The 27,027-nt window shown below is 38.8% G+C and overlaps 1 protein-coding gene and 1 pseudogene across 9 annotated transcripts in view; both read right to left on the bottom strand.

Annotated features, from left to right (window-relative positions):
• NF1 (neurofibromin 1) overlaps positions 1-27,027 on the bottom strand; it is a 289,146-nt gene that overhangs the window by 138,637 nt on the left and 123,482 nt on the right. For 8 of the 9 annotated variants that reach the window (XM_029926741.1, XM_029926740.1, XM_029926738.1 and 5 more), the window contains 9 exons: positions 24,024-24,155; positions 17,865-17,999; positions 14,099-14,212; positions 8,587-8,666; positions 6,841-6,964; positions 5,062-5,223; positions 3,164-3,413; positions 2,561-2,634; positions 2,219-2,302 (listed from right to left, as the gene is read on the bottom strand). In XM_029926741.1, coding sequence (XP_029782601.1) covers positions 2,219-2,302; positions 2,561-2,634; positions 3,164-3,413; positions 5,062-5,223; positions 6,841-6,964; positions 8,587-8,666; positions 14,099-14,212; positions 17,865-17,999; positions 24,024-24,155 — 1,155 coding nt within the window. The remainder of the gene's footprint in view (positions 1-2,218; positions 2,303-2,560; positions 2,635-3,163; positions 3,414-5,061; positions 5,224-6,840; positions 6,965-8,586; positions 8,667-14,098; positions 14,213-17,864; positions 18,000-24,023; positions 24,156-27,027) is intronic. The other variant, XM_029926739.1, reaches the window with a different exon arrangement.
• Positions 725-2,302, bottom strand: LOC115281418 (annotated as a pseudogene).

The raw sequence follows: 27,027 nt of genomic DNA, 5'->3' as shown, positions 1-27,027 counted from the left end.
AAAAAAAAAAAAAAAAGAATGTTCAAAGCAGCACTAGTCAAAATAACTAGTCTTTGCATAGCTATCCAATGTCCAGAGAGTAGAAAGCAAAATTAAACTGTGGACTGTGTGTTGAATAAAATAACAGAGCAATAACGGGATGAACGACAATGGTCCAGGGCAGCGTGGATGACTTTGGCGAGCCATGTTGAGTGACAGAAGCTGGATTTGAGAGACCACATGTCCAGCACTCCAATTACAGAAAGTGTGAAACAGGAAAACTACTGTATTCAGTAGGCAGGACAAGGGTTAATCTTAGGTTGTTAGATTGGAAGAGGGCTCAGCAAAGACTTCTGATGTGCTAGTAATGATTTGTTTCTTGATATGGGTGCTGTGTGCACAAACGTGTCTAGCTTCTAATATTGCAAACTGTTGCTTAGATTTACACATGCTTTTGTATGTACGTTATGTTCCAATTTAAAAAAAATGATGTGAAAGATGAAAAACAAAGAAGTCCAAACTTAGATTACCATATACATTTTTTAAGAGCCACTAATATATTTTTACCATAGACTAATATAACCAGCCAGAATATTAAACTCCTTTCAAAAAGCTTTTGACTCACATGAACGAACCTTACAAACTTTATGCCGGGTGAGAAAAACCAGCCATATTATGAGAAAAATGCAGAAAGCAGGCTGGTTTTTGCTTGGGGGTGGTGGGGAGGGAGAGGGGGAGATAAGGGGATGTGGGTTTTCTGATTGGGGTGATGGTTGCACAACTTTGTAAACAGACTTAAAACCACTCAACTGTACTTTTTTCTTTTTTGGTCAATTGCAGCATTTTATTTGCACATACGTAATATATCCCTAGACAAAGAAACCCAGGATTGTGATTTCTGCTCCTGTGTGTTTCCATCTTGCTTGTCCATGGCCCGTGATGCTGGGTGAGGTTGTCAGTACGATGAACCCGAACTGGCAGGACGGGAGCAGGTTATTTTGCTGGTTTTCTAGGTCTTTGAGTCGTACATCAAATCGAGGGCTGTTGAACCTGCCTGTGAAGTTCACGGCAATCTTCCAGCTCGGTGATCATCGATGATTTCAGACTCACCAGTGCAACTCTGCTTCGTCATCGGTCAGAACACAGACGACTTTGGAGCCTGGCCTAGTGAAAGCCTGGCGTGTGCTTCCTTCCAGCCCTGTTGATGCTCTCGAGAGCACTTGCCAGAACATTCATGTGCACCATTTTGGCAGCAAGGAAAGACGTGCACTGTGCGTTTTAAATGGGTGAGCTGTATGGTATGTGAATTATATCTCAATAAAACACTTACCCAAAAAGAGCTTTCATCTTAAAGTCCCATGTCATCTCCAAAGGACGTTAGACACATATTTTATGATCTCACAGGTTCGTGGGTTCAGGCCCTGCACTGGGCTGTGTGCTGACAGGGCAGCGCTTGCTTAGGATCCTCTCTCCCTCTTTCCATGCCCCTCCCCCACTCACACGGTCTCTGTCTCTCTCAAAAATAAAATAGTTAATTAAAAAAAACCTACAACTGAGAAACTGAATGTTAACTGTATTTAGTTTTAATTACTTTAAATTTCCAATTAAACGTAAATAGCCACATGTGGTTAGTGGCTACTCTAATAATGAGATTTTATTATTTTTTAAATTTTTTTAATGCTTTTTAATCTATTTTTGAGAGACAGAGAGAGACAGTGTGAGCAGGGGAGGATCAGAGAGAGAGGGAGACACAGAATCTGAAGCAGGCTCCAGGCTCTGAGCTAGCAGTCAGCACAGAGCCCGATGTGAGGCTTGAACCCACGAACTGTGAGATCATGACCTGAGCCGAAGTCAGATGCTTAACCAACTGAGCCACCCAGGTGTCCCAAATAGTGCAGTTTTAATGTTTACTTATTTTTGAGAGAGAGTGAACAGGGGAGCGACAGAAAGAGAGGGAGACACAGAATCTGAAGCAGGCTCCAGGCTCCAAGCTGTCAGCACAGAGCCCAACACGGGCTGGAACTCACAACCCATGAGATCATGGCCTGAGCCTAAGTCAGACACTGAACTGAGCCACCCAGCTGCCCCCATAATAGTGCAGTTTTAGATAAACCAAACTAAGGAAGTCTTATGACAACTATACATATATTATACTAACAGTGACTCAAGAGATTAATGAAATGAAGTACACATGTTTAGCAGATCAATTAAAAGACAAAAATCAACTTCACAAACTCACCTGGCCATCTTCCATTTTAGCTTTTGGATAGTTGAGGATTAGTTTTGTAGCTTGTTCCCACTTTGCATGCGTATCTTCCCAAGCCTAAAACAAAGGCAATCACCACTTGAAAGCAACTTTAAACCTAGGGATAGCAGTCACCCAGCAGTAGGTCTCAAACTTGGAGCACACTAGAAATATAATACCCCACACGTAACAGGCACTCATACCTGAGATCTGCTTCAAAGGCCATTCCTGGCCACACACACACACACACACACACACACACACACACACACAGCAAGCACGGGCTCCTCGGGTCGAGGGCGGGGCCCGGGGCTGTCTCCGTCGCAGGGAGCCTACCTCCGTGTTCCCTGCCGTGGGGTGCTCGATGCGCCTGAGCAGTGCCATCACTCTTTTCTGAAGTGCTGCTCTTCCTAAGCAAAGACAACAGCGCATCAACTCCATGCATCAGAGCCCCGAATGCCAAGGGAGAGCCTGGCGGGCCAAACCCCCAAGGCAGAGCAGGAGGGGTGGAATGAATGCTTGCTTTTGCCGACCTCACAGGAAAGGTATTTAGCTCGGACTCTACAATATCCACAGCATACAATAAGCTATTCCCACCTATATTTACTCCAAACATGTGCTGGTATGTTTAAAACTTCACCATGTACAGCTCGACCACAGTAAATTACATAGTCTGTAATTGACAGTAATTTATACTGCCAGTTTTTAAACAAATGTACTGCATATTAAAAGCTCGGTGAGAAGTTAACAATTTATTTCAAATGCTGTTTACCTTCGCCGGCTCCTATGTAGAAGAGAATTTCAGGTATGCTATTTGAATGAACCCCCGAAGCTTACCAAGCAGTTCCTACATTCCCAGCACTATCAGATGTCGTGTGACTCAAAGAAAACTGAGTGTGGGGGTGGGGAGAGGGGCAGGAGGACATTATCCACAGTTACCTGTTGACATCATATTGCTGACAGAGGCAAATTCCATGAATGTGTTATAGTTGGGCAAGAAGTTGTGCACGGACACTTCATCCACCCCACACCGGATGTCTGCTTCCTCACAGAGGTGGCGGAAACAGGACATGGCCACCAGAACCGCTTCGGTGTCAGGGCTCCACAGAAACATGTACAGGGCCACTTCCAGTTTGGTCTGAGCCTGCCGGCATATCGGAGGGGTGCCGCTGCACCCTGCGGCGCTGTCCTGGGGGTCAGGGGTGGGAGGCACTGTGTTTGCAACTCAGGTCACTTTATTTATAAAATTCAACGGCACAACAAACCATGTACCATGTACACGTACATTCAGTAACACAAAAGCTCTCCCCTGCACTCATGACAGGAATTTTCAAGCCCCTAAATATCTTGTCTGAATGAGAAATGAGATTATTTGGACCAACATAATGCTACTATTTGTCCAATTTCAAATCAAATAGGTATTATCCTACTTCAGATTCTAGAAATATAGATTAAGTCTAACACAAAGACAAGTAGAGTACCCACAGCATAAATCTACGGAATGGAAAACGCAATGCACTTCCAACTCAATTCTGTAATTTTTTTTTTTTAGTGTTTTATTTATTTTTGAGACAGAGAGAGGCAGAGCATGAGCGGGGAGGGGCAGAGAAAGAGGGAGACACAGAATCTGAAGCAGGCTCCAGGCTCCGAGCCGTCAGCACAGAGCCTGACGTGGGGCTCGAACACACGAACGTGCGATCATGACCTGAGCTGAAGCCGGACGCTTAACCGACTGAGCCACCCAGGCGCCCCCCAACTCAATTCTAAATGACAAAGGAAGTAGTTAGGGGTGAACTACAGTAAGTACACCGCAACAAGGACTAAAATAAGGGCATGGACGAGAACCAAATGTTGTAGACGGCGTATTTGATTCTGGATTACATATTCCCACCAGAAATCCTCATTTACAAAGTGAATGTAAATTCTGCAGTTAACATCGACAGCAGTAAATACCTTACTGCTTATTTGCTTTTTTCCTCAGCAGGAGGTTATACTGAAAATTAGGGATAAAAGAGCTTTGGTCTGTACTTCTTGACTTTCAAGTCTAACAGTATAATGCCAATGGTAACATGGACCAGCAAGATCTGTGGAATATCAGTATAATCAAGATTCCTATAGACTGCATTATGGCAAAGATTAGGAAAGTTAACCTAACCCTACGACAAGGCTGCAAATACATATTGTTGACCTTCCCATGAAAAAGGCAAATAGACACTCACCTCCACTGATAAGAATTAGAATGTACGCTCTAGATTGGTAGCTGCATCCTAAATGCCACAAATAGTGTTTTTATGTTTTTAACAGTAAAAAAAAAAAGTTTGGTCTGGAAAAGACACTCTTTTGTAATGATGTGCTATTTTCACTTGTACTGTGATTTATTTTTAAAAAGAATTATGCACACAAAGAAAAAACACAGACACTTATCTATATCAAGCAAAATGCCTTCTCTCCCAGTAAATCTGTATTTTTGTTAGGTGGTACAACTTTTAAACTTCTGGGATCTGAATGGTCCTTTGTACAGTAGAGGTTTACGATGATCACAGCTCTCACACCTTATCAGTAAGTGTCAATCAAGCGCTTTTTACACACAATCCCAGTTAATCACCACAATTCTGGGGCATAAATTGTTGTCATCTGCATTTTAGAGCTGGTGTCCCTGGGTCCCAGGGATGTCAGGGATGTGTCTGAGGTCCCACAAAGATCAGTGACGGAACTCGAATCTAAGCAGTTCTTTACTGCGCTGTAGCACCGAGTCGAAATTTACCAAAGTTCATTCAGGAAAACACATCTGGCACAGATGGTAACGATACAGGAAAGCTACCAAAGAAGCTGCTTACCATGGAGGAGTTTCCTTTTCCCTTCCGAAGAGAGGCTCCAGGCGTACAAGTACGCATTAGTTCTTCATGATCCATGGACATCTGACTGGTAGCTCCACTTGAAGGAACATCACATCCTACCCCATAAAGGAAGAGAAAGTGACAGGAACTTCTATCTGCCTGCTAAAAAGAAGAAATAAGTGAGCCTTTCCAAAGCGCTGACAACCAAGAAAAATAAGTAATATGAGCAGTCTTCCTGTTTGCGACTATCCTAGAAAACCTCTCATGCAACTCCTATTCCTGGAAGAATATTCACTAGAAGCCCAGTAGTATGAAAAATGTTGGCTCAATTGTCCCTGCAACTCCTCTTAGGCTTCCACCCTTCAAATCACCCGGAAACAACAGATTCTAGAAATGCAAATTAACATTTCTAGATCTAACATGGGCACGGTTGAACATCAACAACATAAATCTACCATATGGAAAATAAAATGTACTTCTTAGTTAATTATACATGACAAAGACTTTCTCCCTGGTAAGATTTTCACCCTATGCCCTTTCAGGATAATTGGAAGTTGACTCTTTTGAGACTAAGTTTTTTTGGACTAGTAATTAACACTGGTAAATATGCCAACCAAGCCTGTTCCAAGAGTAACTTCGCTGACCAGGGTATTACAGGTTATTACTGGATTACTAATGCTTATACCCTGGAGAATTACACCACAGGCAAAGGCATTACATCCTCAAGTCTAATCTTGTTCCTTATCTTTGGAATAAGGTCAAATCCCACTATATCAACCACTAAGATAACCCACATGTGTAAAAACCCAACTCACCATTAGCCTATTTCTAAACAAAGAAATCTAACAAGCTGCACTGTACACTGAAAAGCATGAGGATAACATGTTTAAGAGATCTTAGAGTTATTATTCTAAAAAAGGATAAAAATTCATTGAATCAAGAATTCCAAAAACTATGCCATAATAGAAAAAGTTTTTGACTACAGAAACTATGGTAAAAGAAATTTCAGGCTCTTCTTTCACCCCCTAAGACCTTGTCCCCATGCTTTAACAGTTCAGAATTAAGACTTTTCACTCAACCCTAAGGGAGAAGGCTCAGATATCTGAAGAGGTGAAATTATTATGGCAGAAATACAAATAAACTTAGACTAAAGACCCTCAACCTCTTCCCTTCAGTTTCTTGACAGATAACTGGACTAGCCTAAGCCCTAAGATTTGTATCTTACGCACGAACTCGAGATAAGATAGAACACATTTCTCACTCTGATGTGATCACAGCAGCCCCCACCCCTCCTAGGCCTGCCCCATACAGTCATGTTGAACTCAATGAGAACTGATCAAGATTGCAACTTGAAGGACAAAGACTCAGAACAATTTTTAAAATGTTAAGTTCTCATTCATTACCCTCTGCACATATATTTCTCCTTGGGGAAGACTTTGTAGGCAGAAAGAGCAAAAGCAGGACTTAATTTGGCTAATATACATTTCCTTCATCTCTTCCCATTACCCCCAAATAGGTTTCCATTTTATTTATTTTTTTAATTTTTTTAATGTTTATTCATTCTTGGGAGGAGGGAGAGATGGAGGGCGAAAATGAATGTGGGAGGGAGACACAGAATCTGAAGCAGGCTCCAGGCTCCGAGGTGTCAGCACAGAGCTTGACGTGGGGCTCGAACTCACGCACCATGAGATCATGACCTGAGCTGAAGTCAGATGCCCAACTAACTGAGCCACCCAGGCGCCCCTTATGCTTCCATTTTAAAGATGTTGCTTCGCTTACCTTATTTTTAAGAAGAAATTTATTCCTGCAGATCAAAATTTCCCGCAACCATTTGAGAATTTCTGTGCTACTAAGCATTTGATGGCTGGTTAATTTCTTGCAGATGTAAAAGAGCATTTGAGAGCTGCAAGAGCATAAAGTTCATGGTTATCGGTATCATCAATAAATAACCTAACAGATAGAATCAGTACGTAAGAATGACATTCTCTCATAACAGATATGTTTACAGAAGCTAGGATTTGTTTTAAAAAAATCGATTCTCAAAATGTTAATAGTATGATAATCAAAGGGAATAAGTCTACAGTCTAGAGCAGGGATCTGCAAACAACTACCTGTAGACCAAATCCAGTCCATTATCCATTAACCGCTTTCCATAAGTAAAGCTTTAGTGGAACATGGCCACACCTATCCACTTACATGCGGTCTAAGGCTGCCTTCGGGCTCTGACAGCGAAACTGAATAGTTCTGACAGACACTATCTGGCCCACCAACGCTCTGATGTTTACTACCTGACCTTTCAGAAAAAGAAAGCTGCTGACCCCTACCCTAGAGTCGTCACACTGTCCAACACTGGAGCCGCCAGCCAGTCACATGTGGCTAACGAGCGCCTGAAATGTGGCTTGCCCAAACTGAGATGTGCTGTAGTGTGAAACACGACCAAATTTTGAAGACTTGATGGAAAAAGAGAGTGTAAGATATCTCAGTAACTTTTACATTGATTACATCCTGGAGTAATATTCTAGAAATATAAGCTGGGTTTAAAAATATTATTAAAATTAGTATTACCTTTTCTTTATACTCTGTAATGTGGCCACCCAGAAAATTCTAACTTACACATGTGGTTCACATTACATTGCTGTCGAAGAACATTGCTCTGTGTCTTGGATTTAACTCAGCTGCCAGGAAGACTTAACGCACCCACTTCTATGGGGAGATAATACAACACGAAACCTGAGGCTTACACACTCCCGCTGTTCTCAAGTGTGCTGCCTTTGTGCTCTTTAAAAGATAATAATTTATATAACCTAGGAAACAAATTATAAAATCCTGTGTATATTTTTACCTTCTAAACAGGTGTTCATTATTTTTTGTTAAAATATTTATTTTTGAGAGAGAGGGAGAGAGAAAGAGAACGTGGGCAGGGGAGGGGCAGAGAGAGAGGGACACACAGAATCGGAAGCAGGCTCCAAGCTCTGAGCTGCCAGCACCGAGCCCAAAACACGGGGCTCAAACTCACTAGCAGGGAGATCAGGACCTGAGCTGAAGTGAGATGCTCAACCAACTGAGCCCCCCAGGCACCCCTAAACAGATGTTATTAATTCATTTATCAAAATCATTGGTATTATGGAAAACTTATGAAAGACCATAATTTTAAAAACTGAAATAAATGATTAACATTATACAATTTTAACACTCTAAGCTCATATTTGTAATAATTTAAAGCACCGTTGCAACTACACAGAAATCTGGAACATAAGAGAATACACCAAGTAACAGTATTTATGGTTGGGTAATAATATTTAGCACAATTTTTTAAAACCTACTTTCTAAATTGCTGTGACAATAATTCTTACAGTTAAAACAAGAATCTAACTAATAATTCAGGTCAAATAAAATACAAGATCATAAAACCTCTATAAATAAAGTTTTACAATTGACCAAGTACTATAGAGTTAATATCTAAAGACAAAAAAATAAATGCAAAATAAAATTTTAACTTGAAATAGAAAATAAAAGTACATATACCTAATTTCCCAAAATGTTTCTACAGGAGCATCAGGATTCCACAAGTCAATGCTATCTAACTGATGAAGAACGAGCAGGGCCTGAATTTTAAAAAACAGAGAAAAGAGTTACTCAAAAGTTTTTCGGTAAATGTGACACGAATACGTATTTTACAAATGCTAACAAATTGAGCTATTTAATTGCAGCCTTAACACACAGTAAACGGCAAAAGAGAAGAACTCTGGAGAACCCAAATATATAGGAAATAATATATGTAGAATAAAAATTTTTTATTCTATCACTCTTACTTTAAATGGCACATAGGGACACAGTGAAATGACTGATGAATTCAGAGGAGCAATGTATAATACGAAAATTGCTTTAAGATACAATAAGTGTCAAAGAACTCCATGGAACCAAAACTTAATTCCCAAGTAAGGAGAGCTCCCCCAAATTAATACACACAATGGTATTTTACTTTGAGGGCAAAAGATAAAGTAGACGTTATCTTGCAAATTCTTTTGGAACAGAAAGTATCAATTATTTTCCAAAGAACAAGGGGCAGGGGGCGGGAGCGTAAGAGACTTCACATTTCATGGCAGGTTATTCGTTCTAAAACATTCCAATAGACAACAGGACTGAAATTGGAATTGGGCTCACAGAACATTAGCGAGAATTAAAGAGCTCATTTAAAATATACAACTAATACACAAAAACACTATTGTGAAGTAATTAAATCCATCGGAGTAGGAGGTGTAAAACCAGACTCTTCCCTGGACCCAGCCCCCTAACGCCGATCCCACGTTGCTTCCCCCAGAGGCACACGGCTGAGCTCTGCGCGTTCTTCGGACCTTGCTCGGTAGGTTTGGTGATTCTTTACTTCCCTTTAAAGCCTTTTATCTTGAAAGCCTTTTACTAAAACTCCAATAAAATGCTGTCTGCCCCAAATAATGAAAACTGGTTTCTTCTTCTCTTGAAAGCAAATCAAATGCATAAACTGCTAACATCTGCCCTGAAAACCTGTGTTATGGTAGGAAAGGATACATAAACGTCTAACCTTAGATGACTTTATAATTCCAAAACATACATTATATAAAAGACCAGACCTATATATCCTGTTTTATTGTAATGACTTTTAGATATATAATGAAAACTTCAATTCGCTGTGACACTCTTCAAAAATTATATATTTTATACCTCTCCTAAAAGGAAAAGCCACACAAATTAACATTCAATTGTTACTACTGTGTAAAAATAATATAGTTTACTGACACTTTAAGTGGCAAATTCTCTGTACTTTTGTTTGAAGAAATAATGTAATGAAAGACAACGTGTTAGCCTCTTCCCTGCCTTAATATGACTGCTTTTCCTTGTTGTGATCTCTTCCGTTTTATTTCCTACATATATTCTAACAAAGCTGTAAACATAGTGTACTCATCTGACATTTCATCAATACTTTTCCATATCGCCGTGGGATCGGCATGTTTTAATGGATGTTTAACAATTTACCAAGTTGAAATACCATTCTGTCACTGAATATTAACCTGCTCTCTTATTAGTGAATATTTGAAATTCTCCTAATATTCTCCTATTCTAAATCACAGCAATAAGCACTACATATGTGTAGATGCTTCCTTTTGTATTCAGAGGATGAAAAAAAATTACAGGAATGGAATTATTTGGACAAAAATTAGGTATTTGCACACCTTCTGCCAAATACTGTCAGCCTTCCAAGAAGTATGCAAGGCGTGGACCATTTATAGGTCCAACAGCAGTATACACAAATATAAACAATGAGTGAACCGATGAGTGCTACAATATATATGGTAAAATGAAACACAGAATACAAACAACAAAGTAGGAAACACACACACACACACACACACACACACACACACACGCTCAAAGAATTTTTACAAATGTATATACTCCATGTAACCTTTACCCAGATCAACACTGTCAGTGCCTAGCAGCCCTTTTCATGTTTGCTTCAGTCATTAGTCCTTTAACAAAGGGAGCCACTGTTCTCCCTTCTACCGACACAGATCTCTTTGCTTGCTTGTTATTTACATAAAGGGAATCATGCAGTATGTTCCCTTTTGTGTTCAGCTGTTCTCACTGAACATTATGTTTGTGATTCATCCATGCTCTGCATTTAGCAATTGTAGCTCATTATTTTTTCATTGTTGTAACCAATGGAATGAATATAACCAGAATAATCTATTTTACTGTAGATACATTTGAGGTGTTTCTAGGTTTTTTGGGGTGGGGGGAGGGTGGCTATTACAAATTATATTGCCTTTAATATTTTTATATGTGTCTTTTGGTAACATATAGAATTGTTAGATCATATGTTTACTTTGTAGATACCACAAATTTTAATGGTAGTTGTACTAATTTACATTCCTGCTAGCAGAATATGAATAAAAACAGTCATTTCATATTTCATAAAACTTTTTATTATTGATTTCTAACTTAATTACACTGTAGCCACAAAAAAAATTCTGAATGATTCCAACCTCTTAGAATTTGCTGAAACTTACACTTCATGCTCAGGATATATTGGATGTTGTATGCGTACTTGAAAAGAAAGTGTATTTATTGAGTGCCATGTTCAATGCATGTCAAATAGTTCATATCTGATAATTATGTTGTTCACGTCTTCCATCCTATTTTTTTGACTTGTTTATTCTATCAGATTTTGAGAAAAGTGTGCTCAAGCATCCCACTAAAACTGGATTTGTCCATCTCTAATTTTACTTCTTATATGTATATATTTTGAAGCTTTGGTTTTAGGTTCATATAGACTTTTATTCTCTGGATAGACTGGACACCTTTGTAACAGAGATGTCCCACTTTATGTCCAGTAACACTCCTTGCTTTCTTTTTTTTTTTTTTTTTTTTAAGGGAGTATCCTCTGATAAGTTTATTGCATTATTTTTTTTTAACCGGAAGTGAAGTTTATTTTTTTTTCCTCCATAATATTTTATTGTCAAATTGTTTTCAATACAACACCCAGTGCTCTTCCCCTTAAGTGCCCTCCTCCATCACCACCACCTCTTTTCCTCCCTCCCCCTTCCCCCTCAACCCTCAGTTCATTCTCAGCATTCAATAGTCTCTCAAGTTTTGCGTCCCTCTCTCTCCCCAACTCTCTCTCCCTCCTCCGTTCCCCCTGGTTCTCCATTAGGTCTCTCTTGTTTTCCTGCTAGACCTATGAGTGCAAACATATGGTTTCTGTCCTTCTCTGCCTGGCTTACTTCACTCAGCATGACACCCTCAAGGTCCATCAGGGAGATACTCCTTGCTTTCAATTCCGTATGTCACTCCAGCTTTCCTGAGGTCACCGCTGTGTGGCGTATTTCCCTGTCCTTGGACTATCAACCTGCTGCTGTCTTTATACTTAAGCTGTGTCTCTCATAAAGACTACAAAGTAAGATTTTCACACTCTTGGGTATTCACCAAAGAGAAATAAAAGCATATGCCTGCACATATATTTGTATATACATGTTCTTAGAAGTTTTATTTGGGATAACCAAAAACTAGAAATAACACAAATATCCATCAACAAGTAAATGGATAAACAAATTATATTATGGCCACACAATGGAATACTACATAGCGATATAAACTAATGCGGTGTTTTGTTTTTTTTTTAAGGGACTATTGATACATGCAGCAACCCAGATGAATCTATGACAGCTATGCAAAAAGACAGACAAAAAGAGTATATACTTTATAACTCCATGTATATAAAATGCATCTTAACCTATAGTAACAGAAAGCAGATCAATGGTTGTACAGGAAGCAGGGGAGCAGCCGAAGCCCCAGGAGGAGAAAGGAAGGAAGGGAATACCAAACACACAAGATAATTCTCAGCAATGGACAGATTCACCTAACTGGTCATTGACAGGTGAATACACTGCTTTAATCTCAAACGGAATACCTATCAACAATAAAAAAATAAAATATGATAAAATAAAAAGGAACTAACACTTGTAATATCATGGACGAATCTCAAAACCTTGGGAGTCAAAGAGGCCAGATGAAAAGACTATATATGTGGAATGTATAGCCTAAGATTTCATTCACATGAACTTCCAGAACTGGCAAAACTGACCTATGATAGAAATCAGACCAGTGGTCTTTGGGATGGGGAATGGGATCATAAGACACAGGAGAACCTTCCAAGGTAACTGGAAATAGTCTAAATCTTGTATGATTTTATTATATGTAAATTATACCTCAATAAAACTCATTTAAATTAAAACCGCATTTAGTAATCAATATAAAAATAACTTTTTTGCGGGCGCCTCGGTGGCTCAGTCGGTTGAGCATCCGGCTTTAGCTCGGGTCATGATCTCACGGTTTGTGGGTTTGAGCCCCGTATCAGGCTCTGTGCTGACAGCTAGCTCAGAGTCTGGAGCCTATTTCAGATTCTGTGTCTCCCTCTCTCTCTGTCCCTCCCCTGCTCATGCTGTCTCTGTCTCTCAAAAATAAATAAAAAACAGAAAAAAATATTTTAAAAAAAATAACTTTTTTTAAGGTCAACTCTGTTCACATCCATTAGGATTACTATAATCCAAAAAACAGTAACAAGTGTTGGCAAGGATGTGGAAATAGAACCCTCATACACTGCTAACAGGAGCAGAAAAGGACACAGTCGCTTTGGGAAACAGTTTGGTCACTCAAAGAGTTACACACAGTTACCACAGGACCCACCAATCCCATTGGTGATATATCCACAAAAGAACTTTTATACACAAATGTTCCTAGCAGCATTATTCACAATAGCCAAAAAGTAGAAACAAAGCCAAATGTCCATCGGCTGATAAACAGACAGTAGGGCCGATGTGCACACACAGGAAAACTATTTGGCGACTGAGAAGAATGAAGTACTGCCACAGATTACACTATGGATGAGCATTGAAAATATGTTACATGAAAGAAGCCGGACTCAAAAAGTCACATATTTCATGCTTCTGTTCCTTAGAAATGGCGAGAACAAGCAAATCTATGAAGACAGAAAAGAGAGCAGTGGTGGCCAGTGGCCGGGGTAACAGGAGAACGCGGAGCAGCAGGGTTTTGGTTTGGAGTGATGGAAACGCTTCAAGATTAGATAGTGGCCATGGCTGTACAACCTTGTGAATATACTGGAAAGCACTGAACTGTACACTTGAAAACAGTAAACTTTATGGTATGTGAATTAGATGCAAGTTTAAAATGCAATACATTTTTTTTTTAATTCCAAAAGGTCAACTGCAATTAGAAAAATTTGAGGTTTTTTTTTTTTTTAATTGAGTATAAGAATCCACACGACATTGTTGCTACATGAGATGTGAAACAAGTAAACCTCTTCCTTCTCCGGACTTCATAAAACAGCACACAGACGCAAGCACACGACTCCTGGAAACGCTCTCTCCCTCTGACAGATGCCCGGGAGTGACATCTACTGCTCGCAGAAATCACACAGCAGAGAAACATGAAGAATACGCACAAGCTTCCCTTCAAGAGCCCAGAACCCACGTTCCCTCACCTCCATCGCCTCCTGAGCAATCTCGGGCATGTGTGACTGAGGGACCAGCTGCACAAGCCCTGTGATCAGCTCCGCAGTGCTGCCCTGGGTCTCAGGCCCCTGTTTCCTCGGATTCTGCAAGGGAAAGAAGCAGGCTTCAATTAAAAAAATAGATCTATCACCTAACAGGAGGCAGAGAGAAAAGGGAACAGAGTGAGAGGTGATGGGTACACTAAGCTGCTTTTTATGGTTACAAAAGATGCTCTAGAATTAGATTGTAGTGATGCCGCACAATCTTGTAAATAGACTAAACCCAGTGAATTATACACTTTAAAATGGTGAGTTTCATGGTGTGCGTTTCAGTAAGACAACCACTGTGGAATTTTTAACAAGTCAGAACTGCTTTTGTTAAGGATTTGCTTACTCTACATTGGTACTGTTCCTCTATGTGAATAATGTCCCGGGAAAATTCTAATTAAAAGAAAACACAAACTAGGTATCAGGTTTTTAATTAAGAAATTATACCGATATAAGGAGCAGGTGATTTGTCTCACCAATACTACACTGGCTAACCACACCTCTCGTGTGGAGCTTACTGGTTTTGATCTTACAAATGACTGTGATCAAAGGCAAAGAACAGGTCTTATCTAGCATAAAAGGCCTGCCCTAAGCTGTCCAAGGCTCGAATTCTCACTTCCAGATAGCTGCACTTCAGTCTTTTGCACTGCAGAAAAATGCTGGGAACTAAACAAAGCACATCAGAAGGATATATAAATGCACATGTCTACCTTAAGAGACTAAAATGCTTCCTATGGCCTGGAGGCATCTATTTACACTTCACCAATATATGTTTCATTTAAGTGAGACCAAGGCAACCTGTGTCCCTATTTTATATTGCTAACTATAGATTCTTTCCCATCAGAATGATTAAGGTAAGCCCTCATCCCAGAGTATCCATAATTCACAACTGTTAGCCTACCTTACAAAACTTATGTTCATTCACAAATACCTCAATAACATTTATTGAATATCAAAGACATAGCAAGTTGAAAAGATGTGTTTCTGGGGCACCTGGGTGGCTCAGCTGATTAAGCATCTGACTCCTGATTTCAGTTCAGATCATGATTTCATGGTTTGTGAGATCAAGCCCCGCATTAAGCTCCGCACTGAGCGTGGGGCCTGCTTGGGATTCTCTCTCCCTCTCTGTCTCTGCCCCTCTCCTGTGCATGCACGCACATTCTCTCTCAAAATAAATAAACAAACATTTTTTAAAAAGTGTTTCCTACCCTCTTAGAACACGTAATCTGGTGGGAAAGACAAACATCAATAAATTAGCCAGACCAACAACTGTAAAACTGCAAATGAGATAAGAACTGTGAAGGAGGGGCGCCTGGGTGGCTCAGTTGGTTAAGCATCTGACTTCGGCTCAGGTCATGATCTCATAGTCCATGGGTTCGAGCCCCACGTCGGGCTCTGTGCTGACAGCTCTGAGCCTGGAGCCTGCTTCCGATTCTGTGTCTCCCTCTCTCTCTGCCCCTCCCCTGCTCACTCTCTGTCTCTCTCTCTCAAAATAAAATAAAGGCATAAAAAAAAAAGAACTATGAAGGAACACATGGTTGTGAGCATCCCGATACAGAGACATGGCACAGTTCAGGACGGCTTCCTTACCGCAGTGATCACAGCTCAGAATTTGGGAGTTACTATGTAACGAGGAAAGAGAAGCATATCACGAGCAGGAGGCAGAGCAGGTGCAGGTCTGAAGGAGTGTGGGAAGACGGAATGAAAGACCATCCTGACCACAGTGAGGAAGATGATGCTAGATGTGGTGGAAGTGGTAGGGGGGTCAGACGTCACACGCCCCGGTGGGTATCTTTGGAGTTTTGGACTTTAATCCAAGAGCAATTTCAACTAACACGTTTGAAGCTGGAAAAAGGGCATGATAAAATTTGGTTTTTAAAGAGAGCACCACAACTTTAGTGCAGAGAAATATTTAGAGGGAGGTAGGAGAGGACGTTAGCTGGACAATCAGGAGGCTTGACAACAGGAGAGTAATAGGGATCAGGGTGGAGATGGCAGAGGCAGAAGATATTAAAATCGTGTTTCTTTAAAAATACCATGAATGGCATCATTTAAGTTACTCCTACATTTCTCCTATTTACTAAGATTTAGAATTTCTCATGTAAATAGAAAATAATTGAATATTTACAGTGAATCACTACTTTCATTTTGCTTTGCTTGCGCTGAGAAAAGTTACTTCACCACTAGATGGCAGCAAAGAAAATAATTTCAAGTTTAAATGGCTTCTCTGCTTGCTAAATTTCAACACTGGAAAAGAGCCAAGTTCTTGTTCTTTGAATAACGGAACACTTAACACTGAAGGCCCCAGTGACTCTGGTGCCTTCTTTACCTGGAGGTGTAGCCACACAGAGAGCTGGTCCTCTATGAAATGTATGAGGAAACATCACCACAGTATTTGTCACGTGCCACACACCAAGACACGAGGAGAAAGGGGATCTGACTGCTCTCACATCTCACGGAGAAGAGCTTATGAAACTTTCCATGCCCGATTCTAACACTGTATTCTTCTGGCCTCCCAAATGTGGATGGGCTTCCCAAAGAGTTCAAAACATCACAAGCCTTCCTTTGGCATTATTAATCCCTTTAGAAATTCTGTGCCTTTCTCCCTTCTTGTTTCTCTGCAGAAAAAACACTCATGTACAAATTTTTTTTTAATTGAAGGGGTCCACAGAACTCTTGAAAACATGGACATCAAATTATGAGCCCCTGTATATAGTAATTCGAAAGCACCTTCACACTCAGGAAACCTCTTGCGAGACAAAGCAGTAAGAAACTCTCCTGGATGCCGCTCTCAAGAGACTGGAGGAACTTGAACAAAGGTTGAACATGTTATCCTACAACCTTAACAACACAATTTGGGGGCATTAATAACATTCATATTAACGTCATCTGCGTTTTGTTCATAGTAGTAATAGTAAACATTTATTTAGTGCTTACTATGCATTTATTAAACATTGTGCCTAAAAGCAGGAGTGTGCTACCTCAGGCTTAACATCTGACATAAGTACTGTCATCATCATTATGAGAAAGCTAAGGGAGGCTAAGTCACCCAAATCCCATAACTGTGTCTGTCTCCAGAGCCCATGCTTTTAACCACTTAACTGTTGCTCGCTGACATCTGTTAGTTCCCAACTATTTCGTGCACCAGAGTCCTGTCCTCAGGAATCCAATGCCATCTGAGGCTGCAAAAGCAGTTAGGATAATAATTAAGTGCTAACCATCCCATTGTCATCTCCTCTCCTTCCCATATAGTATTTCCAGGCAAAGCCGGTGATAATAGGTTGATGACAGGACAAAAGGGAAATAAAAAAAACCTAAAGGGTTTGGCAACAGCAACTGGAGATTTGAAAACCAGCCATGACCACGAGAAAGCACTCGGACTTATGGCTGCCCCACTCCCCCACCCCCACCCCAGGATGACGTGTAAGTAATAGAAACTGGTAACGGGGTGAAGAAGATCTCACAAAAACATTTTAGTTTAAAGATAAGGAAAAAAGTACGAAATCTGACCCAATTATATCATTGTCAGAGAGGTATGACTTCTCTCTCCGTAAATTAGTTTTCTTAAAGATGTCTTAGGTTTCAAGCATGACCAGAAAGGATCAGTGAGTGTTATTTAGCTAACAATCATCTCCAAGGTCTTGGCATCTCACTTAAACCAAATTAAGCTATTGTGGTAACTTCAGCGTCTCTCATATAGAATACTCACGCAAAGCAAGAGCTTCGGATCCGCATGAATGAGTTTCACCATGGACAGGAGAAGATACTTATAGCTTCTTGTCTCCACGTCCGTAGGTTTTTCTTTAAATTTAAGGCTTGTTACTTTTTCTTTAAATGTAAGACTCTAAAAATAAAAACAAAGCATGTCATCACCTTGTAAGAATCAGACATCAGATTAAAAAAACAACTATCTAACTTTTAAAACACAGATTAAAAAACTTTGAAAAAGCAGACATTTTATACCACAGATGGATGTGTGGTAAGAGTAGAAACATCCAAGTAAGTATAAGGTTAATATTATTAAGCTTAAAAAACAAATGAAAACTGGGGTGGCACATGGGTGGCTCAGGTCATGATCCCAGGGTTGTAGGACTGAGCCCCGTATCCGGCTCTGTGCTGATCAAGAAGCCTGCTAAGGATTCTTTCCGTATCTGTCTCTGTCTCTCGCTCTCTCTCTTTCTGTCCCTCTCCCCAGCTCACTCTCTAACATAAAATAAAAATTCAATTTAAATAAAGAACAAATGGAGACTATTTTTGCAACATTTATATTATTCTTATATAATGTATCTAATAAAGCTTAAATGAAAATTCATTAAAATACTAAACACTTTAATATCAAGTTGACTCCTATGTAAAAGAACAATTTTCCAAACTATAGAAAACATTAGGGATAAAATAGTCTATAGCTCTCACAAATACATACTTTGAGTAATTCATTTAACATTTATCCCTCACAAATACACAGAAATATTTCAGAGAATCTATGACATTAATTTTAATAAGATGCATTATTAATGTACCACAAGAAATGAAAAACCACTATCAACTCTAAGACACCAGGCAAATAAGATGTATTCCTAATTTCACAGATGTTACAAACTAAAAATAAGTGCCTCTTAGAATTGATGAATTAGGCCATACAGTCGATCTCTGTATCTAATAGTTTAACGTCAAGTTCTGCTTTTCCCCTCAATGGCATTCCATCTCTCTCAAGCTATAGCATGCGTGTGTTTTGCCTGAAGAACACTGATAAAACAAAGAAAGAACTCTGACGAAGATAAATCATGAAGAGTGTGCTGCAGTGACAGAGACGCTATGGTAGATGCTGTGCTATACCATAATCATGAATGTTATTCAATGAAAAAATCCAACAATTATATTCTGGATTTCTTTCTATTGTTATAAATCATTTCCCCCTTTCCTTTAAAAGGACATAAAATATCTAATTTTGACACATATGCCTTTATTTATTAATACTTTTAGTTTAAAAAATATTTCTAGTTTTAGGTGTGCAACATAGTGATTTAATATTTATCTCCATTACAAAATGGCCACTACAATAAGTCTAGTTACCACCTGTCACCATACAAAGTGGTTACAAAATTACTGATTATATTCCTGATGCTGTGTATTACATCCCCAAGTCTTACTTATTTTATAACTGAAACTATCTCTCAATCCCCTTCACCTGTTCGGTGATCACCCCACTATCTTCCCATCTGCCAACCATCAGTTTGTTCTCTGTGCCTATCAGTCTGTTTCTGTTTTGTTTTTAGATTCCATATACAACTGAAATCATATGGTATTTGCCTTTCTCTCTCTGACTTATTTCACTTAGCATAATGCCCCCTAGGTCCATCTACATTGTTGGAAATGGCAAGATTTCATTCTTTTTTATGGCTGAGTAATATTCGTGTGTGTGTGTGTGCATGCGTGCATGCGTGTGTACACACACACACAACCCCATCTTCTTATCCACTCGGCTATCGATGGACACTTAGGTTGCTTCCATATCTTGCTATGGCAAATAATGTTCCTATGAACATAGCGGTACATGTCTTTTCAAATTAGTGTTTTTGTTTTCTTCATATAAATACCCAGGAGTGGAGATGCTGGACTGTATGATATCTCTATTTTTAATTTTTTGAAAAACCTCCATACCATTTTCTATAATAAGTTGGCCGCACCAATTTACATTGTGAATTTCCATAGTAAATTGGCCGTGCCGATTTACACTGTGACCAACAGTGAACGAGGGTTTCCTTTTCTCCACATCCTTGCCAACACCTGTCTTTTTTCTAATCGTTCTGACTAGTGTGAGGTGATACGTCATTGTGGTTTTGATCTGCACTTCTTTGATGTTGAGTGATGTTGCGCATGTTTTCAAGCGCCTGTTGGCCATCTGTGTGGCTTCTTTGGGAAACTCGCAAATACACAGATCACAGGACACCCAGCAGCTATGAACACATCATAAAAATGTCCCCATGTACGTAGGCTGTCTTTCAAAGGTAAAAGCCAGAGAAGCACACCTGTAACACGTGCAACTGTTCCTCCCTGACCCAGCAACGGCCCAGGAGCCCAGGTCAGAGAAGAGTGAGAAGACACAATAATCATCTCTTATTGAGCAATCATTTTCAAATAGTAAATAATAGTGTAATTATGTCATCTCTTCAGCTCAGGAATCATCATATACATTCTGTGGGGTTTTTTTTTTAAGCATATAAATTTTGTTCCGGCACTGACTTGGAAAGGTTAAATAAAGTTTTCAATTCAAATATTTTTTTAATTAATGACCATTAGGGGGTTATAGAAAATGAAGAACAGCATATTAAGGGAAAAATACATTTCTTAAGTAGAAATGTAAAAATAAAAAAGTATCCATTCATTAATTTATTGATTCACCTTCCACACTGCAGATTATTAATAAGAATCCAAGTTGGTAAATGCACTTTGGCTAAAGAAGAGAAGCAGTTGTGTGCAGGAATAAATTCATTAATCAGAATATGTAGATGTCTATTAAGGGCCCAAACTTATCTGTTATTGGTTAACTTATTTAAGACTATGACAAAATTACAGGCATGTGAAAAGCATATCTCTTTTAGAAGCAAAATGTGCAGAAATTACACATTTGTGAAAATTCATACATCTATTAAAACAGTAAATGATTAGTGTTAAGAAATATTTCAAACTTTTAAAAAGATTACTAAAGTATAAAATGGAGAAGCCAAGGCCCAATGTTCTAGGATAAGGTTAAAGGGGTTAAATGACGAAGAGCTCAATCTAGGAAAACAGTGTAATCTTAGACAATATTATTAGCAGAAACATGGGATGTAGACACAGCAGGTTAATGGCATTCTTCAATTAGACCATACCTGGAACACTAAAATCAGTCTTAATATGTCATTTTAATTGGAAAAAAAAAAAAAGATGTTAGGTTGAATCCTTTCCAGAAGAGAGGCAAAGGAGGAGGGGTTTAAAAGCAAATCAGAAAAGAAATTAATTCATTCAGGCACCAGATGGTGTTCTGGGGGCCAGGAACCCAGTGCTGGACAAGCCAGATGGAGCTCTGATCTTTGATCAAACTAATGCACTAGTGAGGGGAGACGCCTGAAGGACCGGACAGGCACTGGGAAGAATCTCAGCTCTTCCCTAATCATGACTATTTGTCATTTATTAAACATTATATGTGCCTCAGTTTCCTCAGCTGTAAAAACAGATCAAACAGTACACACACACACGCACACAAACACCACAAGCTTTTAAAGAAAGCCGAAATAATAAAATCCCTCCCAATGCTACAATCATATAAGAAAAAGGAAACCTTAGGAGTACAGGACAACTCTACTGATATGCGCAGTGCTGTCTTACAGAGGACTCGGACACAACACGTGAGGCGGTGGAAAAGAGGAGAACCCACCCATCGTGTTAACAGAGTGTTCTCAGCTGCGGGCAGCTTTGTCTCCCGGGGTAACTGGAAAAGTCTAGAGACATTTTTGGTTTTCATGACCAGCAGGGTGGCGCTCCTGGCATGTAGCGTGTAGAGGCTAGAAATGCCGCTAAACATCCTAGAACACAGGACAGTCCCCTACAACTGTCTCCTACACCATTCCAAGATATCAACAGTGCCAAGGTTGAGAAGCCTGGTGTCACATATTTAAACCATTTATTGCAACTTTTCCTGTGTTTCCGGACCTGAAGTGTCCAAGCAAGAGGACACTTCCTCTGTGAGGGAAAGTACCTTCCCTGTTAAACACTGGCAGCTGGTGGGAGACCTCAGAATTTTCCACATTTGCTGCCTGACTGTTCACTTACCAGGCTTAAAAGGGAAATGATTCACCTTAAAGATCATAAAATTTTATCATTCTAAAAAATTATTTCAGATTAAATTTGTTCATTATCTTTCCTGGTAAGAATATCAGAAAGCTTTCCTTCAGCCACTATGTGTAATTTCATATACATATATCATTGTGTATACACATTTATACCCATACACACAACTGAGATTTCACACATATATAAATATATGAAAATAAACAGCTTGAGAATGATTTCACAAATCAAATATACACTGACACTTTCAGAGAATAACAGGAAATAAAAACTCAATTTTTATCACAGGTTTCCTTGGATCAAAAGAAGTCTATTTGTGGTTTTTATGAAATAACTTTCAGTACCATAGCATGTTGCTCCTAAAAACCAATTAATAAGTAAGGCTGATGTAAAATTACTTCTAAATGTAAGGAACATTTTCAGGCTACTCATCAAATTTTGTCTTTGTTCAAAGGGCTAATTTTATTTCACTTCCTTTCAGTCCTCGTGCACAGAAAGTTAAGCTGTAGATGGCTGGTAAAGTAGATACTGAGGGTAAAGTGAAAGTGAGTATTAACTTTCAACCAGTTTCTAATATTGAAGGCCATAAATTTTCTGCCTGAAGAAATAGAAAATTTAAGAAGCCAAAGTTCTATTTAGTATATCTAGAACGAATTAATTTTTAAACAATTATTTTAAGTCATTTTCCAAGACAACTTTTAAAATGTCTAGTTATACAACATTTAAGTAACTATTACTTACTATTGTTGACCTCCAATTAACCAAGATTGAAATTTTCAATTAAAAAAAATGAAGTACTTGGCATCACAGAAAGTCAACTAAAAAACAGCTTTGTATTTTATTTATTTTATTGAACAAAACATGATTGTCATGCTCATTGGCTATAATTTTTTAGACTAAGTAATCCCAAAGGTATTCGGTACAGCAAACTTCTCTGCTTGAACATCTGATATAAATAGTCCTCAGAAACAACTACCAACTACTGGGTAAGAGTGAACCAAAATGCTGTACTGACTAAGGAAACTCAGGAAAAGAGAAGCATGCCAGGGAGGAAGCTGTTTAAATTATAAGTATGAAATGGTGAATTTGCTAGAAAAAAACCAATAGGTAAAAACATGCTACATTTTCACCTGAAATGACATGATGTGACTATGACAGTAACTATGCACAGAAAAGTCAAAGAAACCGAGGACTTCTCTGAGGTAGTTACCATGGGTTATACTTACAGCCACAGAAGCCCACTGCCATGCAAAACAGTGACTGGTCGGCATCTGATCATGTGAGCGACAGCAGCCAATAAGAATAGAAAATAAGAAGCAGAAGACAAACCACCACCAATCAATGTCAAGAGTTGCCACACAGAATACTCTTGCGATACATAAGTATCAAGAAATGACTTCTCGGATCCTATAACTATTGGCTTAAACTGGTTCCACATGAGTTTTAAAATTCCATTTAAGAGTACTCATCTGTGAGAATGCCTCATTTGAAAAGACCCTTTTTATTAAGTTTAAACACGAACTTCAATATCAAAGTGCCTATCGTTTTTAAACACACAAAGCACATTTGCTGAAACCTAAAATATTTTTATTTTAAATAAAAATGTTTGATTTTATTTCTAACTTCCTTTGCACAATGTTCAGCATCCAATGGGCAAAAACGGTGCATTAGTAGAAACATTCACTCTACCCTAGGAGTCAGGGTCCCTTCCTCATTCCCAAAGATGAAGAGTGAACCAAAATATTTCGATTCATAAGGAAAAGTTACAGGAAAAAGAAACCAAAAAACAAGCAAGCAAGCAAGAAAGAGAAATTAAGAGCTTAACAGCATTTTGTGAGAAAATCTCTCTAAGAGAAAGAAGTTCACCTCACTAAAATAGTGAAAAACAAACACCATTAACTACTACTGCAACAATACCACACGCCACGACACAGAAAGGGAGGGACTCGTTTGATTTTCTAAAATAACCAAAGAAGGAACAGGATGGAGACACTGAGAATGCAAGACCGTGGAATTCCAAACTCGTGATTTGTCTTACCGGCGCCATTCGGATCGCTGGGTGCGCGCCACAGCCCTGCACTGCTTTATGAAGCGTTTCACCAAACATGTTTCGAAGCTCGACTGAGTGACAATACACAGCGTCAATCTTGGGCCACCAATCCAATGCAGACTAGAGAAAAACAGAGACCATAAGAGAAGAAAAGTACAAATTTGCATGAGTTCTACGCCCTGGTTGACACGGTGGTCTTATGTTTTATCCTGTGAAGATGTTTCTAAGACCATGCAAACACAGACCATGATTTCCAAAGTCTTCAAATAATATCTTGAATTCAAACACGGAACCATACATGTATTTTAAAACATAAGAATGAACATGAGACAAATTGCCGCTTCATGTGCATGGGCAGAGGAGACGATCTTTTCTCACTGAGAAGCCAATGAATCTGAGAAACAAAGAGTCTTTAGAAAGCTAATTCCGTGGCCAATCTTTTTTCAAGTTTAACTTTTATACATTTCAGAAACATATGCATTTATAGTATAAATTTTCCCATATAAGAATGCTATTATTAAAGCTTTAGAAAAGATTAGTGGTTCAACACAATGTTGAAGGGATATGCGGCAACCATCACTTATATGCCTACGAACAACAATGATAAGTACAACATAAAATTAGTAAATGAGATAAAGCTATTAGTAAACCTATAATCTTAAATTGATATGCAATGATGGTACAATACATGAAAAGACTAATGATTATCACAAAGACAAACTGCTCATAGCTAAATATTGTTTGGAGGTAATTATTTTATGCAAATATTTACCTATGTCAGTTTCACCCATTTAGCTCTGATTCTAGTTTCTAGTGCCTATTTTATTTGAACAGTGCCTCATTTAATTTTAAAAGTAATTACTATATTATGGGGGTGCCCGGGTGGCTCAGTAGTTAGGCATCCAACTCTTGATGGCAGCTCTGGTCATGATCTCACAAGTTCGTGAGTCTGAGCCCTGTATCCAGCTCCTCGCACTGACAATTTAAAGCCTGCTTGGGACTCTCTCTATCTCTCTCTCTCTCTCTCTCTCTCTCTCTCTCTCTCTCTGCCCCTCCTGTGCACGCTCCCACTCTCAAACTAAGTAAACAAACAAATAAAATTACTGTACTACAAAAATGAATAAAACTATAGTCTATTGGCCAAGACAAAAATGAAAGTTCACTATGTATGGAAATTATACGAGGCACGGACCCACTTAACACACAGATTAACACACAGGCTTCCGGTTTCTGACGCTCCCACTGCAGAGGAGACACGTGAGAGAATGACTGAACTACCACAGGTTGAGGATTTAAGAGCTTCATATCCTAATCCCAAGTTCCTTCTCATTCAAAACTAAGCTCGTTAAATCCTCAACTTTTAATTTCCTCACCCGTAATTGTGAGAATATTTTAGGCAGCATCAAGTTATATTACTTTAACTTAAAACTATGGATTACAAACTCTATTTACTGGATAGCAAATTATACAATCAACTTATGATATACAATTTGAATACTGAACTCTATTTAGGAAGGTACCCCAAAGCTGTAAGGGAAGAAACTCTATTCTCTTTGGAAAGTACGGTTGTTACTGCTATTCCCTCGACTCACTCTACCTAAGCTAATTCCTAACAAATGATCAAATTTTAGTTTGGTTACATAATGGAGTCTTTAAACTCTGGTCAATTCAGTCAGTTAACTCGCCCAAGCAGTCCACATAGCTTGATCTCCACATATTTACTAATTTACACAGCCTGTATTCCTATAGCTTAAAGCAACGAAGGCTGAATAATCACAAAATGCAATGAGGTAAAGGTCCTACTAATTCTCCTGACCACATAATATCCTGTCAGAAACTAACTAAAAAAAAAGGAAACTAACTAAAGAGATATGCATCCCATATGTCACCCGATAGAAACTACTATGCTATTTTGATAGCTGTTGAAATTGCACCATTGTACCAGGTGCGTCCTATAAAATAACGTGATTTTAACATGAGATTTAGTGATTCCCATAATTGCATTTTTTCATAATACAAGAATTCATTCATTTTAATGTAAAAGTTAAAGATACACTTTCAAATAAATTATGCACTAAAAATTAGGCATCATGTAGTTGGTAAAAATTATAGTGTTTGAAGCAGTTACTAAATGTGTCCCTTCTGAAACTCGTCAACAAAAGTAGACATTCCTTTTTTTTTCCCTTGAAAACACTACATTTATTGCCAAACAATCCTTTTACAAGTACATAGTATGAGCAAACTATGACAATTCAAGAGATGGCTTAAGTAAATTTTCAAAAGAGTTGGTGAGAACCGATCCAGCCTCTTGGTAGGAAGAGGTCACGTCGTTCTCAGGATGTGAGCTACCCATAAAGAAACGTTGTATCCCATAAGGGACAAAACAGAACAAATATGAAGTGCCATTCTAGCCACAGCATGTTCCGCGAATGGTTACGATATCTGGGTCATCTGTGCGTTACTATTTCTGTCATTTCCCAGCTACAACAACATCCCTAATTTAACCTACAGGAAGCCAATGAAGATTAAGTATGTAACATAGATCTTATAACTATAAGTCATCTCTTATAGCACGCTATAATAGAAAACGGACCATACTAGAAGTACCGTCTTTGAGGCTGACAAATGTTTACAGTATCATAAAATTCAAATAGTGAACAGACTTTCAGATTTCTTAAGAAGAAACAGTAGAATATTTTAGATCTAAACACTGTACTTGTGTATGAGTATGTTTCACAGAAGGCAAACAAAACTGCAGACCATTACCACTTCTACATAAGCCCTCAAAAACATATCAGTAAAACTTTTATTTGAGAATGTGATAACAGGAAACAAAATCTGTGAATCTGGCTAAAGAACCATGGAAGGAAAGAACTTATGAGGTGCATTGAACCAAGAATCATTGAAAAGGAAATTTTATGCTGTGAGGCAATTTAAGAGTAGGAGTCCAAATATCTAAGAAAAAGTTCATGTGATTTCAAGACAAATTTCC

Source organism: Suricata suricatta, chromosome 17 (genome assembly GCF_006229205.1).
Source record: "Suricata suricatta isolate VVHF042 chromosome 17, meerkat_22Aug2017_6uvM2_HiC, whole genome shotgun sequence".
Classification (NCBI taxonomy): Eukaryota; Metazoa; Chordata; class Mammalia; order Carnivora; family Herpestidae; genus Suricata; species Suricata suricatta.
This window is presented reverse-complemented; position numbering and strand designations above follow the sequence as displayed.